This window comes from Panthera onca, chromosome E2, assembly GCF_046562875.1.
Source record: "Panthera onca isolate mPanOnc1 chromosome E2, mPanOnc1 haplotype 2, whole genome shotgun sequence".
NCBI lineage: Eukaryota > Metazoa > Chordata > Mammalia > Carnivora > Felidae > Panthera > Panthera onca.
In genome coordinates, this window is record NC_138353.1 from 7,083,324 (window position 1) to 7,100,087 (window position 16,764).

A 16,764-nucleotide genomic window follows, 5' to 3' on the forward strand; every position below is an offset into this window, starting at 1 on the left:
GCTCTCTCTCTCTCAAAAGTAAATAAACATTATTATTTTTTTTTTTTATTTTGCTAACTTAACTGCCCACATTGCCCTCCTAAGAGCTGCCTCACCACCCCATAAGAAGACCATTTGTTCTTGGGTGTGGACTTTAAAGATATATCTGTGTTTCCAAGATCTGTTACTGGTTCTTGGTCAGTTCTCTTGTAAAGAGAACACTTATTCAACTGCTAATCAGCACAGGAATCTGATTGTACACACAGCTACCAGGGAGCTTTGTGAATGAATACAGATTCCTGCATTCTGTATCAGACTCTGTCGATCAGATGGCTTGGTGCTGCAGTGACCTAACCCATATTTAAAAACACACCTCCCCAGGTGATTCTGATGGAACAGCATCAGTTGTAGAACCTTATTTGGGAAACAGTTACCTAGATGGTATTTGGAGCTGGGAGAGCCAGGAGATGGAAACACAAGGAAAAAACACAGTTGCTCAATCTTCAGTGTCCCAAGATTATGAGACATTCACACAAAGTCCCTTTTTATCTAGTAGCGAGTTTATCTTAGGGTGGGATGAGTTACAGGAGACATGCCCACTCTCCTATCTCTGGAATGAACATTCTGGAATGAATGAGGGGGACTTCCTGGATTACAAAACAGATTTCCTTGTTTAGATGCACTTGGAAATTCGCTTTGGGGGAACTCACCTGGAAGAGAATCTGGTTCTTCTAGAGGACTCTCCCAGTGAGGTTAGGTTGTAGAGCTGAGGAGGCGGCCAGACGCCTGTTTCCTTGCTTAGTTTTCTGGAAGCCACAAGGTGGAGCTCTATTTCTAAGTCTGTTTTCTTTAGCGCTTAAAGGACACCAAAGCTGGGATTGTTCACTGCTGCTTGCTTCCCTTTGACCCCTCAGCTCTCCTTGTCCTAATAAATCCAAATTTAGAGAACTGCAGTGTCTGTACGAATGGGTTGCCCTACTTGAATCAGCCTAAATCCAGAAGCTATGAAGTTTTCCTGGTATGAAGGAAAAGGGATCTGAATTTCCCTGAACTGTTAAAAAAAAAAAAAAAAAAAAAAAGGAATATAACAAACCTAAGGGCCTGTATCTCTAAACTGTATAGTTTAGGGGCATCTGGGTGGCTCAGTCATTTAAGTGTCTGACTCTTGATTTGGGCTCAGGTCATGAGCTCATGGTTTGTGGATTTGAGCCCCGTGTCCAGCTCTGCACTGATGGTACAGAGTCTGCTTGGGATTCTCTCTCTCCCTCTCTCTGCCCCTCCTCCGCTTGTGCTCGCCCCCTCTCTCTCAAAATAAATAAATAAATAAATAAATAAAAATACAGTTCAACTTTATTAACTAAAAATTTTGAAAACATAAATGGAATGCTGTACATACTGTTGTCTTTTTATTTTGTCTATGTGATAGATTCATGTTGTAGTTTTTAAATATTTTATTGCTGAAGAGTAATTTACTATTACTACACTTTATTCTGTTAATGAACTTTTGGGTTGTTTATAGTTTGGGGCTGTTGTAAACAATTCTACAGTGACCATTTGTGAAAACATGTGCTGTTGACATGAATATATAAAATTGAGGGTATGTGGAATTGCTGGGTATAGGAATCTTTTTTTTAAGATTTTTAATTTATTTTTATTTTTTTTTAATGTTTATTTTTGACAGAGAGAGAGACAGAGCATGAGCAGGGGAGGGGCAGAGAGAGAGGGAGACACAGAATCCGAAGCAGGCTTCAGGCTCTGAGCTGTCAGCCCAGAACCCGATGTGGGACTTGAACCCACAAACCGTGAGATCATGACCTGAGCCTAAGTTGGACGCTTAACCGACTGAGCCACCCAGGAGCCCCTGGGTGAAGGACTTTTGATAACAAGACTACCTAATATTTATTTTGAGTTCTTTCTTTTGCCAATGCATCAGGAAAGTATGTTACACAGTAATGGATTATTTGCAAGTGATTATTTGCAGAAAGCCAAAAAAAAAAAAAAAAAAAAAAAAGAAAAAAAAAAAAAAAGCCGAGTATTATTGTAGACTGATTTATGTCAAAACAGAAGCACCAAGCAACAGTCAGAGTGCTTTACTTGAAGTAGAAATTCAAAACCAGATTCATAAAAATGTAAGCTACATGGGAATTTATAAATCTTGTAAACTGCAATGATATGAGGGTCAGAGATCATTTTAGCTAGCTTTAAAGGTTCTCACTTGGGGCGCCTGGGTGGCTCAGTCGGTTAAGCGTCCAACTTCAGCTCAGGTCACGATCTCGCGGTCCATGAGTTCGAGCCCCGCGTCGGGCTCTGGGCTGATGGTTCAGAGCCTGGAGCCTGCTTCAGATTTTGTGTCTCCCTCTCTCTGCCCCTCCCCTAATCATGCTCTGTCTCTCTCTCTCAAAAATAAATAAAACATTAAAATTTTTTTTAATAAAATAAAGGCTCTCACTTGATATCTGGATGATACCATTGTTTATTTATTCATCAATTCAATATTTATTGAGTGTCTGTCTATCACATGTTAGGCACTATATTACACATATGGTATGGGGATCCATTGGTGAACAGTATGGACCAAAATCCCTGCCTTCAGATAGCTTACATTCTCATTATGTAAAGGAAAGCATACCAGGTACTACACACAGTTATTATACCATTTCATGCCAATAGATTTGACAGTTTGGATGAAATGGCTAAATTTATTAAACGTCACAGTTTGTCAAAATTGATGGAAGAGGAAATAGAAAATCTGAATAGTCCCATAACTATGAAAGAAATTGAACTCGTTACTAAAAGCCTTCCCAGAAAGAAAACCCAGGGCCAACTGTCTTCGCTGGTGAATTTCTGAACATTTATGAAAGAATATAATCAGAGAAATCACTTCCCAAGTCTGTGTAGGAGGCCATTAGAAGTTTGGTGCAAAAGCTGACCAGGATATTAGTGGAAAGGAAAATAACAGACCCATCTTTACATAAACATAAATGCATAAGTTATAAACAAATCTAGTGACATAAATTATAATTAGACAAAATACATCATGACCAATCCTGGTTTATTCTAGGAACGCAAGGGTAGTTTCACATGCAAAAATCAATCAAGGTAATGTATGATGGCGTAAATAAAAGGATAAAAATAATATCTTCATATATGCATAAAATTCATTTGATACAGTTCTATAAGCCATTCATGATTTTAAAGGAAGAAAACACTTAGTAAACTATTAATACAAAGAAATTCCTGTAATCTTATTAAAAATAGCTTAAAGTAAAACCTACAGCAAACATCTTAATGGTAAAATAACTAAAGTTTTCCCCTTACCATACCCTCTTATCTAAGCGTTACCAGTTCCCCATCACTTTCTCTTCTCCTCCCTTGTACCCCTTTACAGTCTCCACTTATCCCAGGGGAAGAAGCTGAGGCCCAAAATCCAAAAATGACATCTTATGTCACTTTTTCCTTTCATGATGCGTGTCTCAGTATGACCCAAGGTAAGATGGAACTGGAAATGGGAGAAGGGTAGGAGCATACAGAGCTCAAAAATGTCCCCCAGCTGCCCTCACATTGCCTGTAACTCTGCTTCTTCATGAGGTAAAGTGGATCTGTTTGTTGTGTCACTGGTCTGGGATAAGTCCTCAGTAAGGGCCCTCTCCAGACTGGCAGGCAGGGAGTGGATCAGTCTCTCTCGGAAGTCTTGGCCCATGAAGACGTAAAGGATTGGATTGAGGCAGCTGTTGAAGAAAGCCAGGGAGCTTGTTGGATTAGTCAGGACATCAAGGATTTTGTACTTGCCCTCAAACAGTATCTGTTTGAGCCAGACTGTGCTTAAAAGGGCAACCATTTGAAAGGGGAACCAACAGAGAAAGAAGGAAGCCACAACAGCAGTAAGGACCCTTAAGGGACGGCTGGATTTAATCATGCCTTTTTTACGTATCTTGGCAGCAATGAGCCCATAGCAGATAGCAACAATGGACATTGGCATACTGAAGCCAATGATAAACCGGATGATCCCTCTGATTGTCAACATGGTGATAGCCACCTTCAACCTCTGTTCAGTACTGTTGCCCCAGTGTGCAAAGGTGAAAGTACAGTATATATTCCCTGTTCCATCATTTACTGTAGTCAAGAAGATGAAAACTGGCAAGGTAAGGACTAGGGCAAAAATCCAGGGTCCAATGATGAGTTTTGTAGCCAGACTTACAGTGCGGTGGTTCTGGGCCCAGACTGGATGCAAGACACAAATACAGCGGTCCAGGGCAATGAAAGCAATGAGGAAGACACTTCCAAACAGGTTGATGTCCACCACAATGTGAATTACCTTACACAGGAACCAGCCAAAAGGCCACCGTTCTTTCATGGCCATTGAGACAATGAGAAATGGCAGAGTGGCAGTGAAAGAGAAGTCGGCCAAGGCCAAGTTCAGGTAACAGATGGTGGTGACGCTGCGTGCCATCCGGAATCCAGCCACCCAGATCACAAGCCCATTGCCCAGGATGCCAAAGACAAAGGTGATCCCAAGCACCACCAGTGATAGGATCCACAGAACAGTGTAGCCAGCAGACTCGTGGAGTATCTCTTCATATTCATTTGGAGTGATGGAGTGGTTGGTTTCCATCTTGCACACACCTGAAACATTTCAACAATGGCCATTTCCAATCCATGAACCATCTTACAGCCTCCCTATTCATGGACAACATCAACTACAACTCCAACTAGGACCCCCACTCTACTGAAACTTGGCCGGTTATACTGTAAAATTGACACTCTTTTGGCTATTACTTTCGGAAAGGCTAGTTCTCCATATTCCCATAATAATTCATATGCATTCCACCCATCAGGCTGATTGCTTAGCCAAGAGGATTACAAGGCTCCTGTTTACTACCAGAAAACTACACCGAGGGTGAATAGATAAGAGAAATTGATTAGGAGCCAGTTACAGCTTAGTGAGGGAAGCCCTAGACTCAGAGTCAGCAGAGGAGGCACATTGCTTAATGTCATGCAGAGTTTCTCAGCCTTGGCACCATTGAACATTTGGAACTGGATAATGCTTAGCTGTGGAAGACTTTCCTGTACATTGTACAATGTTTTAGCAACATCCCTGGCCCCCATCTAGCAGCCCCACCCCCAGTTGTGACACGCAAAAGTATCTACAGACATTATCAAATGTCCCCTGGGTGGGTGGGTGGGGGAGAATCACTCCCAGTTGAGAGCCACTGTTAACAGTATGAAGAGTGTTGGGCTCTGGGGGGAGGTCAGTCTGTATTCTCATCTGACACCTGCCCAGTGGGTTCTTGGTGACATCTCTTTGAGCTTCGGTTTGCTCCTCCACAGAATAGAGGCCATTTTATGAAGGAGACTGATTTTCAGGTGAGGGTTAGTTGAGAGCGGACATGGAAATCTTTCAGGCAGGACCAAGTGAGTCTAACAGATGGGGACTTTCAGTTTTCCCCAGGCTCTATGCTGTGTCCTGGGGCTTAGTCCTGGGCCATCCACGCATCATGGAATCTCAAGTTCAGGTCAAGTACAGTGCTCACAACAGTAGCAGCTAGTACTTACGAGCATTTTCCATATGCCAAGAGTTCCTGTAGCCCTCACCACAACCCTTGTGTATGGCATTTGAGGATTGACGTGTGCCAGAATTTGAGCTCAACCAGACAGATTCCACCAGAATTATCCTCTCAACCTTCTTTCACCTGCTATACTTCCATAACAGAGTCAAGTTCTCTCTACCCACTCACTAAGCACCCTACAAGGCACTCAGAAGGGCTGATTTTGCTGCAACAGGGAAAGCCAATTGTGCAATGACAGGAGAGGAAAGTCCAGTGAGACAAAGTTGTAAAATTAGGGCCGCACCCTGGTTGCAGTGTGGGACACAGAACCTGCAAACCACAGACGATACCCCAGTGGATTATGATGACTACTATTTGGTAAGCCCCTCAAATGTGCCAGTCACTGTACCTTTTATGATCTCCAATTACAACAGTCTTGCTTTTGGATAAGTATGATTACCACATAATTGGGGCGCCTGGGTGGCTCAGTCAATTAAGCGTCCCACTCTTGACTTCTGCTCAGGTCATGATCTCGCTGTTTGTGAGCTCGAGCCCAACATCGGGCTCTGTGATTGCGGAGCCTGCTTGGGATTCGCTCTCTCTCCCTGTCTCTCTGCCCCTACCTTGCTCTCTCTCAAAATAAATAAATAGACTTAAAAAAAATAAAAAACTGAAGTATCATTACCACATAACGTAAAAGGAAGCCATGACTCTGGCAGGGGAAGTGACTTGTCCAGTGTCGCAATTACTAAGGGGCACAGTTGGATTTCTGACCGAATTTCATATGGCAGCTCAGCATTTGTGTGTCTGCTGACTCTACTTCTCCAGCATATTTGCATTTCCAAGTTTTGAAATAACTGTTGTAGTTCCACTTCCTCCCGTCTGCTTTTCCCTGGCCTCTCCCCTCCTCATCTGTGCGCTCATCTGATGCCTTTGCCTCCTATTTTAACGGGAAAATGGTAACCATTGGAACTTTTTAGCCTTCCCTGCCCCAAACCTTCCAATCTGCCTGCACTGCTACAGTCAGTGTAGAGTTCTCGTTCATCCCAGTGGCTACCTTCCCATGTTTGCTCTGGATCCCTCTCTACCTCACCTTCCCAAGAACTTTCCTCCTGCATTATCCCTTTTTTTTTTTTTTTTTTTTTTTTTTTTACCAAGAACAAAAACCCAAGATTTTCTTAATACTAGATTATGTTATCTTATCTCTTCCCCTTACAAAGAAACCATCCTAGGGGCTCCTGGGTGGCTGAGTCAGTTAAGCAACAGACTTGATCTGGGCTCAGGTCATGGATTCATGGTCGTGAATTCAAGCCCCGCATCAGGCTCTGTGCTGACAGTGCAAAGGGTGCTTGGGATTCTCTCTCCCCTCTCTCTCTCTGCCCCTACCCAGCTCTCACTCTCTCTCTCTCTCTCTTGAAATAAATAAACTTCAAAAAAAATTTTTTTAAATAAAAAGAAACCATCCTGGGGACCCAAGGGGCCCAGTTGGTCAAACATCTGACTCTTGATCTCAGCTCAGGTTTTGAGCTCAGGTCTTGATCTCAGGGTCGTGAGTTCAAGCCCCACGTTGGGCTCCACACTGGGTGTGAAGCTTACTTTAAAAAATAAGTGGGGCATCTGGGTGGCTCAATGGGTTAAGCATCCAACTTCAGCTCATGATCTCACAGTTTGTGGATTCAAGCCCTGAGTTGGGGTCTCTGCTGTCAGCACAGAGCCTACTTTAGATCCTCTGTCCCCCTCTCCTTTTGCTCCTCCCCCACACTCTCTCTCAAAAATAAACCTAATAAGTAAATAAACAAATAAATGAATATTTAAAAATAAAAAGAGGGGCGCCTGGGTGGCTCAGTCGGTTGAGCATCCGACTTCAGCTCAGGTCATGATCTTGCCGTACATGAGTTCAAGCCCCGCATCAGGCTCTGTGCTGACAGCTCGGAGCCTGGAGCCTGTTTCAGACACTGTGTCTCCCTCTCTCTCTGCCCCTCCCCGACTCATGCTCTGTCTCTCTCTCTGTCAAAAATAAATAAACATTAAAAAAAAAATTAAAAAAAATAAAAAGAAACCATCCTGTTCCGTTTTTTAAAGATTTCATTTTTAAGAAATCTCTATACCCAACATGGGGTTTAAAGTCACAGCCCTGAGATCAAGAGTCACACACTCCACTGACTGAGCCAGCCAAGAGCCCCCTCTAAATTTCACTTTCAATGTTAGGGCAGCCCAGGGTTTGTACCTGCTCCCCTCCGTCCTCTCTATGTAGTCTTTCCATAGGTAGTATCATCTGGTCTCATGGCTTATAGTACTACACTGATAACTTCCTTTTTAGGTTTTGTTTATTTAAGTAATCTCCACACCCAACAACCCCGAGGTCAAGAGTCCCACACTCCACCAGCTGAGCCAACCCAGGGCACCTATACTGAAAACTTCTCATCTAAGGCATCAGCCTTGGCTTCTCCTTAGAGCTCTAGCCTGACATAACCACCTGACTTCTTGACAGCTCCCTGTGGGAATGCCATAGGCACTCCAAACCTGACATTACCCAAACCAAACTGAACTATTCCATCCTCCCAAATCTGCCTCTCTCACAGTATCCTGTATCTATTTGGAATGTAAACACCCAGCTGTTAAAGCTCCAGATCTAAATCGTGTCCTTGCTGTCTTTGCCTTATCACCCAAAGCAATCCAAGTTTATAGATTCTGTCTGCAAAGCAACTGAATCCACACCCAGAATCACTTCCATCTCCACTGCCCTTGCCCATGCCCCCTCTTCTGGTCTGCATGTTTCCACTGACCTTACAAATAGCTTGTTCCTGTTCCGAATGCCTCCCCCCACTCACCCCAAAACATCCATTCTCCAGACAGTGGCCGTATGACCTTTTAAAAACACAGATCATGACATTATTCTGTTCAACACCCTCCAGTGGTTTCCAAACTCCTCACTCAAGCTTACCAAGCACTGTTGGATCTGCCCTGTCTACCCTTCTTTTGTGACCCAATTTCCGAAGTGTGGGGAGTCCCCACACCAACAAACAATTTCTAAGAATTCAGCTCAGTTCTGACACCGTCAGATCACACCGGTTAAAGGTTCAGTCCTAAAAGATGCCCCTCCTGCCCCTGGGTCAAATCAGACACCAGCTGCAAGCCCAGGGTACCTGTGTGACTGACTGACTGGCTGTAAATCAGAGGTTCCCATAACCTCTTCCTCACAAAACTTAATGATTTCCAGAACCCAGAGAAATATTTTACGTACTAGATCACCAGTTGATTAGAAAAGGTTGTAACTTAGGAACAGCCAGTTGGAAGAGATGCATAGGGCCAGGTATGAGGCAAAGGCGCGAGACTTCTATGGGCCCTCCAAGTGTGCCGCTCTCCAGGCATCTCCATATGTTTTCACCAACCCGGAAGCTCTCTGAACCCTGCGTCCTTTTGGGGTTTTATGGAGTGTTCATTACATAGGCATGACTGATTAACTCATTGGGGTTAATGAGGATTGGGGATTGAACTGGGGATTGAACTCAGTTTCTACCACTTCTTCTCTCCCTGGAGGTCAGGGGGCTGAACCTGAAAGTTCTGGCAACCAGCCCCCAGCCTTAGGTGCCTCCCCCAAATCACTCATTAACATAACAAAAGACACCTCTATTGCTCTCATCACTTAGGAAATTCCCAGGGTTTTAGGAACTTGGTGCCAGAAACAGGATGAAGACCCGACATATATTTCTTATTATGTATCACAACATCACACTGGATCGTACTTCATACATTCACTGTGATCTTCTTACATAATGGGCTCCATCCAAATTGAATTCCTTCAATTCCTCCAACATGCTGAGCTCACTGCCATCTCGGGGCTTCTGGATCCTCTGTTCCTTCTGCCTACGATGCTCTTTCAGGCTTCCCACATTTGGCTCTTACTGAATATTCAGTCCAAGCTTAGATACTAACATGTTCAGAGGCCCCACCTGGCCCATAATGCAAAGCAGCTATACCAGATATTTTTCCTGTGTATCCATTTGTTTATTTTCTACTCTAAATATCCTCCACATTAGCATATATGCTAGAAGACTACCAAATTCTTTCAATGTTATACTTCTAGAGTAACGCTCTCCAATGGAAACATAAATGTAAGCCATAAATATGAGCCATATATGAGGGTTACCATTCTCTTTACAAAGTAAAATAAATTGATTATAATAACATATTAACTTTGATAATATATTCTATGTAAGCCAACATATCAAAAGAATATTATTTGAAAATGTAACCAATATAAGAGTCATGAGTCAGGGGGCTCCTGGGTGGCTCAGTTGGTTGAGCGTCATAATCTCACAGTGAGTGGGTTCGAGCCCCACTGTGCTGTCAGCACAGAGCCCGCTTTGGATCCTCTGTCCCAGTCTCTCCTTGCCCCTCCCCTGCCTGTGCTTTCTCTCTCTCAAAAATAAATATTAAAAAAAAAAAGTTACCAATCAGATATTTTACATTCTTTTTTCATGCTAAGTCTTTGAATATAACATTGGTTTCACACTTCCCAGCACATCGCGGTTTGGCCTAGCAAGAGCTCAACAGCCATATGTGGCAAGTGGATTCTGTATTGGACAGCCCGGCCTAAGGGCTTAGGAGGTATCTGCCACCTAAGGAGGTAGAGGTTCAAATAATAAGTTTTGAAATTGTCAAGCCCCCAACTTACCACCAGCTGAGATCCTTTTTCTGTCTCTAGTTCCTGGCTTTCTGCAGAGTGACTCAACTCGGGCAGATGCTTTATTGGATAAGGGGGAGGGACAGTGGAGCTGGGACCAATCAGGTGACAGAAACCCAGGCTTCTTGCAGTTTCCAGAAAGCAATCTGGATGTGTTGTCAGTATCCCCTTCTTAGAAGTCTGAATATTCCCCTCACCTCCAACCTACTGTGGGAGACAGGAATTCAGCCCTCTAAATGTCAAGAATCAAGGAATCTGGATGTCAAAGCCCTCCCTTTCTCCTTCAGGGATTCAAGAAAATGAAAGAAACAATTAGTGAGATGAGAGGAACTCAAGGCAAGCAATAAAAAGCATAGAAGATAGTCAAAATCTTGTTTCTTTACTCACACAACAGTTTTTTTTTTTTAGTTTATTTTTTAAGTAGGCTCCATGCCTGGCATGGAGCCCAAAATGGGGCTTGAACTCACGACCCTGAGATCGAGAGTCAGATACTTAACTGACTGAACCACCCAGGCACCCCTGCCCATGTAGCACTCATGATACCAAATGTGTAGTAAAGGGCTCAATCCCACAAGCCTCCCCCATTTCAGATGCTACTTCTCAGCTTGCCACCTGTACTTCTGACTGACCAGCTAAATCAGGGGCTCCTGTGACCCCCTTAGGTTCAATAATTTGCTAGAGTGGCCCAACAAACTCAGGAAGGCAATTTGCTTGTGTTTACCAGTTTATTATGTAAAGGTTATGACTCAAAAACAACCAAAGCCTGTGTCCATCTTGTCATTTCAGATGAAATAAAGAACAATAGGGTTTGTATCAACCCCCAGGCACAGCTGGACAGCCAAGGAATCTGTGGGAACCCTACTAGCTTGTAAGTAGTTAATCAGCACTACCCTAAAGATATAATCACAAGGGGTACCTAGTGAAACCTCTAACATAAAAAATAAAGATATTTTTCAGGGCACCTGGGTGGCTCAGTCAGTTAAGCGTCCGACTTCTGCTCAGGTCATGATCTCACAGTTCATGAGTTCGAGACCGCATCAGGCTCTGTGCTGACAGCTCGGAGCCTGAAGCCTGCTTTGGATTCTGTGTCTCCTTCTTTCTCTGCCCCTCCATGACTCACACTCTATCTCTCTCTCTCAAAAATAAAAATAAACATTAAAAAAATTTTTTTTAATTGGAAGGAAGTAGATTCTGAGTCTGAACAAGAATTGAGTTTATTATAATTCTTCCAGTCCACCATCCATCCCATTGGTTTTCTTCCAGGGGCTTCCTGAACATGACCACGAAATGGCTGCCATTGTTCCAGACATCACCATCATGGCCACATAACCTCCCAAGCCAGGAGAATGGGGATGGGCAGAAAAACAGACTTCATTAATATGCCTCTCTCATTTTATAAGGAAGGAAAATCTGTTCTGCTGTCTTTGCAAAACCTCTTCTTACTTTCCACTGGCAGAACCAAGTAATATACCCATTTCTAGACCAATGCCTGACACACACACACACACACACACACACACACACAAAGTTTTAATGAAGTTGCCCTGATTGGCTTACGATGAAGGAAATTGCCACCTGGATAAAATGGAGTCCACTTATCAAGGAAGAAAGGTGGTAGATAAGTGTATAGGTATAGATCTCCAAAGGAGTTCTCCCTTGCCGGTTCCTGGGGACGTAGAAAGTAATCAGACATGGGCTCTGACCGACTGAATAAAGAGATGAGACAGTGAAGGGCTTGTGTCACTGACTTAGGTCCTTTGGGTTCTCCGAGCAATAGAAATTTACTAGAGGCATTGACTAGAGGAGTTTCAGGCTTTCGTTGGAGCTTATGCTCAAGCACAAGGGTCCGTTGTGCTGGTTCTCTGGCAAAGGCCAGAGAACGTTCTGGAAAAGAGACTGAGATGGGGCAGGAGTGACTCTGAGTCATGTAGTTGGGGAGAGATACAGGAAATTGGGTGCACAGGTATAGTGAACAGAACATGCTTCATCATGCATTGCATGTCTTCATTAGTATGTTAAATCTCCACCCCTGGGAGTGTTTTTAGTATTATAATCGGGGAAGAAGTCAGTGAAAGGTCAGTGCTGGGGTCCACTCTTGGCGCAGGCTGGTTTTGATTTGTCTTTGCCAGTTGAGACCCTCCTTTGGTAAGCATCCTGCTTCCACATTCCTGCAAAATATGCTACTTAAGGGGCCTAGGGCTTCACCTATCAAGGGACACTGGGTTGCTTAATCAGGATTGAGGGGACTCAAGTCCAGTCCCTGCTCTGTCTCACTTGGTCACAGTAGAGTGAGAGTATACATAGTGATAGAGAGATGCCTGGGTTTTTATGCGAACCTCCAAAAGAAACAGCTAAACTCAGACTGACAAGACCTAGTAGTATAGAGATGTTGCCTAGAGGGAACATCTAGGCTGGGTCTTAGAGGTTCAGGTAAAGAAGAGAAAGAAAATTGCATTCCAGGCAGAGGGGAGTGAAAATGCACAGGGGAGAGGCCAAGAAATAAGTTAAGTTGGTTATTGGAGCGTAGGTAGTGAGGCAGAGAGCAGTAAGTGATAGCAAGGGTCGTCTCTTAGAGGCTCTTCACTGCTACAAGGACTTGGACTTTCTTCTTAAGGAAATGAAAAGCCATTGGGACCATACCAAAATAGAAAGCTTCTGCACAGCAAAGAAACCCGTTAACCAAACAAAAAGACAACCTAATGAATGCGAGAAGATACTTGCAAATGATATATCCAATAAGGGGTTAATGTTCAAGATCTATAAAGAACTTATACAACTCAATACCGAGAAAACAAAAACAAAAACAAATAATCTGATTTTAAAGTGGGCAGAGGACCTGAATAAACGTTTCTCCAAAGAAGCCATCCAGATGGCCAACAGACACATGAACAGATGTTCAGCATCTCTAATCATCAGGAAGATGGAAATCAAAACTGCAATGAGATACCACCTCACACCTATTAAAATGGCTAGAATCAAAAAGACAGAAATAACAAGTATGGTGAGGATGTGGAGAAAAAGGAACCCTCATGTTGGTTGGAATGTAAATTGGCACAGCCACTGTTGGAGACAGTATAAAGGTTCCTCAAAAAATTAAAAATAGAAACAAAAGTAGAAATTCAACTACCAGGTATTTATCCAGAGAAAGCAAAAACACTAACTTAGTGTTTCATTACTGTTTAATTCTTTTTGAATTAAAAAAATAGAAGCACCCTTATGTTTATTTGCAGCATTATTTACAATAGCCAGTGGGGTGCCCAGATGGCTTAGTTGGCTAAGTGTCTGACTCTTGATCTCAGCTCAGGACTTGGTCTCAGGGTCATGAGTTCAAAGCCCTGCGTTGGGCTCCATGCTGGGTGTGATGTGTACTTTAAAAACAAAATACCCAACATATGGAAGCAACCAAAGTGTCCATCAATAGATGAGTGGATAAAAAATATGTGGTATACGTATACAATGGAATATTAGCCATAAAAAAGAATGAGATCTTGCTATTTGCAACAACATGGATGGACCCAGAGGGTATTATGCTAAGTGAAATATCGGTCAGAAAATGATAAATACTGTATCATTTCATTTATATGTAGAATCTAAAAAAATAAGACAAGTGAACAAACATGCAGAAACAAAACCATAAATACAAAGAACGAACCGTTGGTTGCCAGAGGCGCGTGGGGAGTGGGAATTGGCAAAATGGGTGAAGGGGAATGGGAGATACAGGTTTACAGTTATGCAATGAGTAAGTCATGGGGATGAAGGGTACAGCATAGGGAATATAGTCAATGGTATTGTGATCATGTTGTATGGTGACAGATGGGAGTTACATTTGTGGTGAGCATAGCATAATGTGTAGAGTTGTTGAATCACTATGTTGTACACCTAGAAGTAATGTAACATTGTCAACTATACTTCAATTTTTAAAAAATAGGAAAAATGAAAAGCCATTCAAACAAGAAAGGGACTTGTCAGATGCATGCTTCAGGAAAAAAAAAAAAAAAAAAAGCCCTAGAGTTCTGCAAAGGAGTAGACTTGAGAATGCTCCCAATTGAAGCCAGAGACCGTAGAGTGGAGGGTCTTGCAAAAGATTAAAGGAAAGTTGTTGAAGAGCTGTCCAGGGCAGGAACAGTGTCATAGAGAGGAAGTGTGGTCTGAGGAAAGATTGTTCAGGCTCAGGAGATGGGCTCTGGAGACTGGGCAGCCATGGGGAATGAGAAGGAAGAAGGGCCTTTAATGAATCCCTTGGTTTTTGAGTTCCTGTTACTATTGCTACATAATAAGCCACCTTAAAACATAGCGATGTTTGAAAACCAATTTGACAATAAATTATATTATTGATTATATTATATCATATTAAAAAAAAACATAGCGATGTCAAACAACCATTTTATTATGCTCATGGATTATATGGGTTAGGAATTAGAACAAGGCACAGAGGAGATGTTTCTTTCTGCCCCCCTAAGACTTGAAAGTTTGGAAGTGACTTGAAGGTTGGAGACTGGAGTCATCTGGAGTTTCCTTCATCTACGTGTCTGGTACCTGGGTTGGGATGACCCGAATGCCAAGAACCTACACAAGGCCTTTCCAGCATGGCGCCCCGGGATAATCAGATTTCTTCCATAATGACTGCCTTCCTCCAGAACGAGAGTCCCAAGAGAACCAGTAGAGGGGTGCCTGGATGGCTCAGTCGGTTAAGCATCCGACTTTGGCTTAGATCATGATCTCGCCATTCCCGAGTTCGAGCAGGGTTGTGTGCTGCCAGCTCAGAGCCTGGAACCTGTTTCAGATTCTGTGTCTCCCTCTCTGCCCCTCCCTGCTCATGCTCTGTCTCTCTCTGTCTCAAAAATACATAAACATTAAAAATAAAATAAAATAAAATAAAATAAAATAAAATAAAATAACCATACCAGGGTAATTTGGTGGGTTTGGGGGCCATCACTGATAGAATTCCATGAAGAGAAACAGAAAATATTTAGTTTCCTAGGGATGCCTCAACAAAACCACCACAGACTGGGCACCTTAGACAACAGAAACATATCTCCTCATGGTTCTGAAGGCTGAAAGTCCAAGATCAAGGTGTCAGCAGGACTGTTTTTTTCTGAGGGCTCCCTCTTTGGCTTGTACATGGATGTCTTCTCACTGTGTCTTCACATGATTTATCTTCTGGGGCACCTGGGTGACTCAGTTGGTTAAGCGTCTGACTCTTGATCTCAGCTCAGGTCTTTTTTTTTTTTTTTTTTTTTAAGTTTATGTATTTTGACACGGAGAGAGAGCAAGTGAGGGAGAGGCAGAGAGAGAAAGGGAGAGAGAGAGAATCCCAAGCAGGCTCCACACTCAGCACGGAGCCGGATGCGGGGCTCGATCTCACAACCGCAATTTCATGACCTCAACCGAAATCGAGAGTTTGACACTTAACCGACTGAGCCACCCAGATGCCCCTGGTTTTTATATTTTTTAATTACTGAATAAAACCAAAAGGATAATAATCTGTGTTAAATGAAATGACATAAAATTCCATTTTCAGCATCTTCAATAAAGTTTTATTGGCACACCGCCGTGCTCATCGTCTACATATAGCCGATGGCTATACTCACGCTATAATGGCAGGGTTGCATAGTTGTGACAGAGACACTACGGCCTGCAAAACACGGAAGATTTACTATTCTGGCCCTTTAGAGAAAATGTTAGCCAACCCCTGGGTTAGATGGCCTGATTGATTGCGGAAGGAGTCAAGGGTACATTTGGGTTTCCAGCCCAGGCAATCTGGCTTCACCATCTCAGGCACTGCAGTTTACTGAAAGACTCTGAGGTTCACAGAGGCCGCTTAGGATATCAGCCACCACAGGGGTCAGGGATTTTGCAATACAGGCAGGAATTTGCCCCACCAGGGCCAACCCCAAAATCATTTCCCCTTTGGCCTTACACACATTAGACAATGTGGACACTCAGGAATCAGAGTCCACTTGGGACTTGCCCTTTTTTTTTTTTTTTACCTTAGTCACTTTGCCTCTGTCAGTTCTGCAAGTCCTGGTGTGTCAATCATGGGCCACTTGGTAGCAAAGAATAAAACCTGCATATACTTCACGGCTTATGGGAAACAGGCAGGGGCATCCAAGAAGTCTGGTTTGGGGAAGTCAGACTCCCAAAGGCCTGGAAATTTGAGAGTTACACTCCATGGAGTCCCATGTCTCTTGTTTTCTCTCAGCACCTGAGCCCTTCTCCTCTATGAATAGTAGTGCCCTCTGCCATTCTTTTCACTTTAATTCCCAGCAAGACTGTGACTTCCTTTTGACTCCTGGTCACATCCACACTTGTTACCCTTCCTCCCTTGGGAACATTCTAAACTGTGTCTTCTATGTGTGCCTCCAGAGAAATTTTTATAAAATACACATCTGAACATACCCGAATTCTTTTAAAAATCTTCAGTGATTCCCGTTTCATCCTCATCCTCCTGACTTGAAGTGCTGTGGTGTGAAGTTAGGAGCTGTGGCAGCTGTCTTGCAGCCATTAGGTGGCAGTCTCCAGGAAGAAAGCCACCATATTGGGGATGATAAA

The 16,764-nt window shown here is 43.1% G+C and overlaps 1 protein-coding gene and 1 long non-coding RNA gene across 2 annotated transcripts; one reads left to right on the plus strand and one right to left on the minus strand.

Moving 5' to 3' along the window:
• Nucleotides 1–2,441: 2,441 nt before the first annotated feature.
• On the minus strand, nucleotides 2,442–10,287 carry FPR2 (formyl peptide receptor 2). The gene is made up of 2 exons (XM_060652583.2): nucleotides 10,204–10,287; nucleotides 2,442–4,602 (listed from the first exon to the last, which is right to left on the minus strand). Exon 2 carries the CDS (start codon nucleotides 4,589–4,591, stop codon nucleotides 3,536–3,538), a length of 1,056 nt encoding a protein of 351 aa, XP_060508566.2. The 5' UTR covers nucleotides 4,592–4,602; nucleotides 10,204–10,287; the 3' UTR covers nucleotides 2,442–3,535.
• Nucleotides 10,288–10,398: 111 nt separating this feature from the next.
• Nucleotides 10,399–11,943, plus strand: LOC132691272 (uncharacterized). Its single transcript, XR_009615679.3, has 2 exons — nucleotides 10,399–11,080; nucleotides 11,476–11,943. It is a non-coding gene; the product is annotated as an uncharacterized LOC132691272 (long non-coding RNA).
• The last annotated feature ends 4,821 nt before the right edge of the window (nucleotides 11,944–16,764 follow it).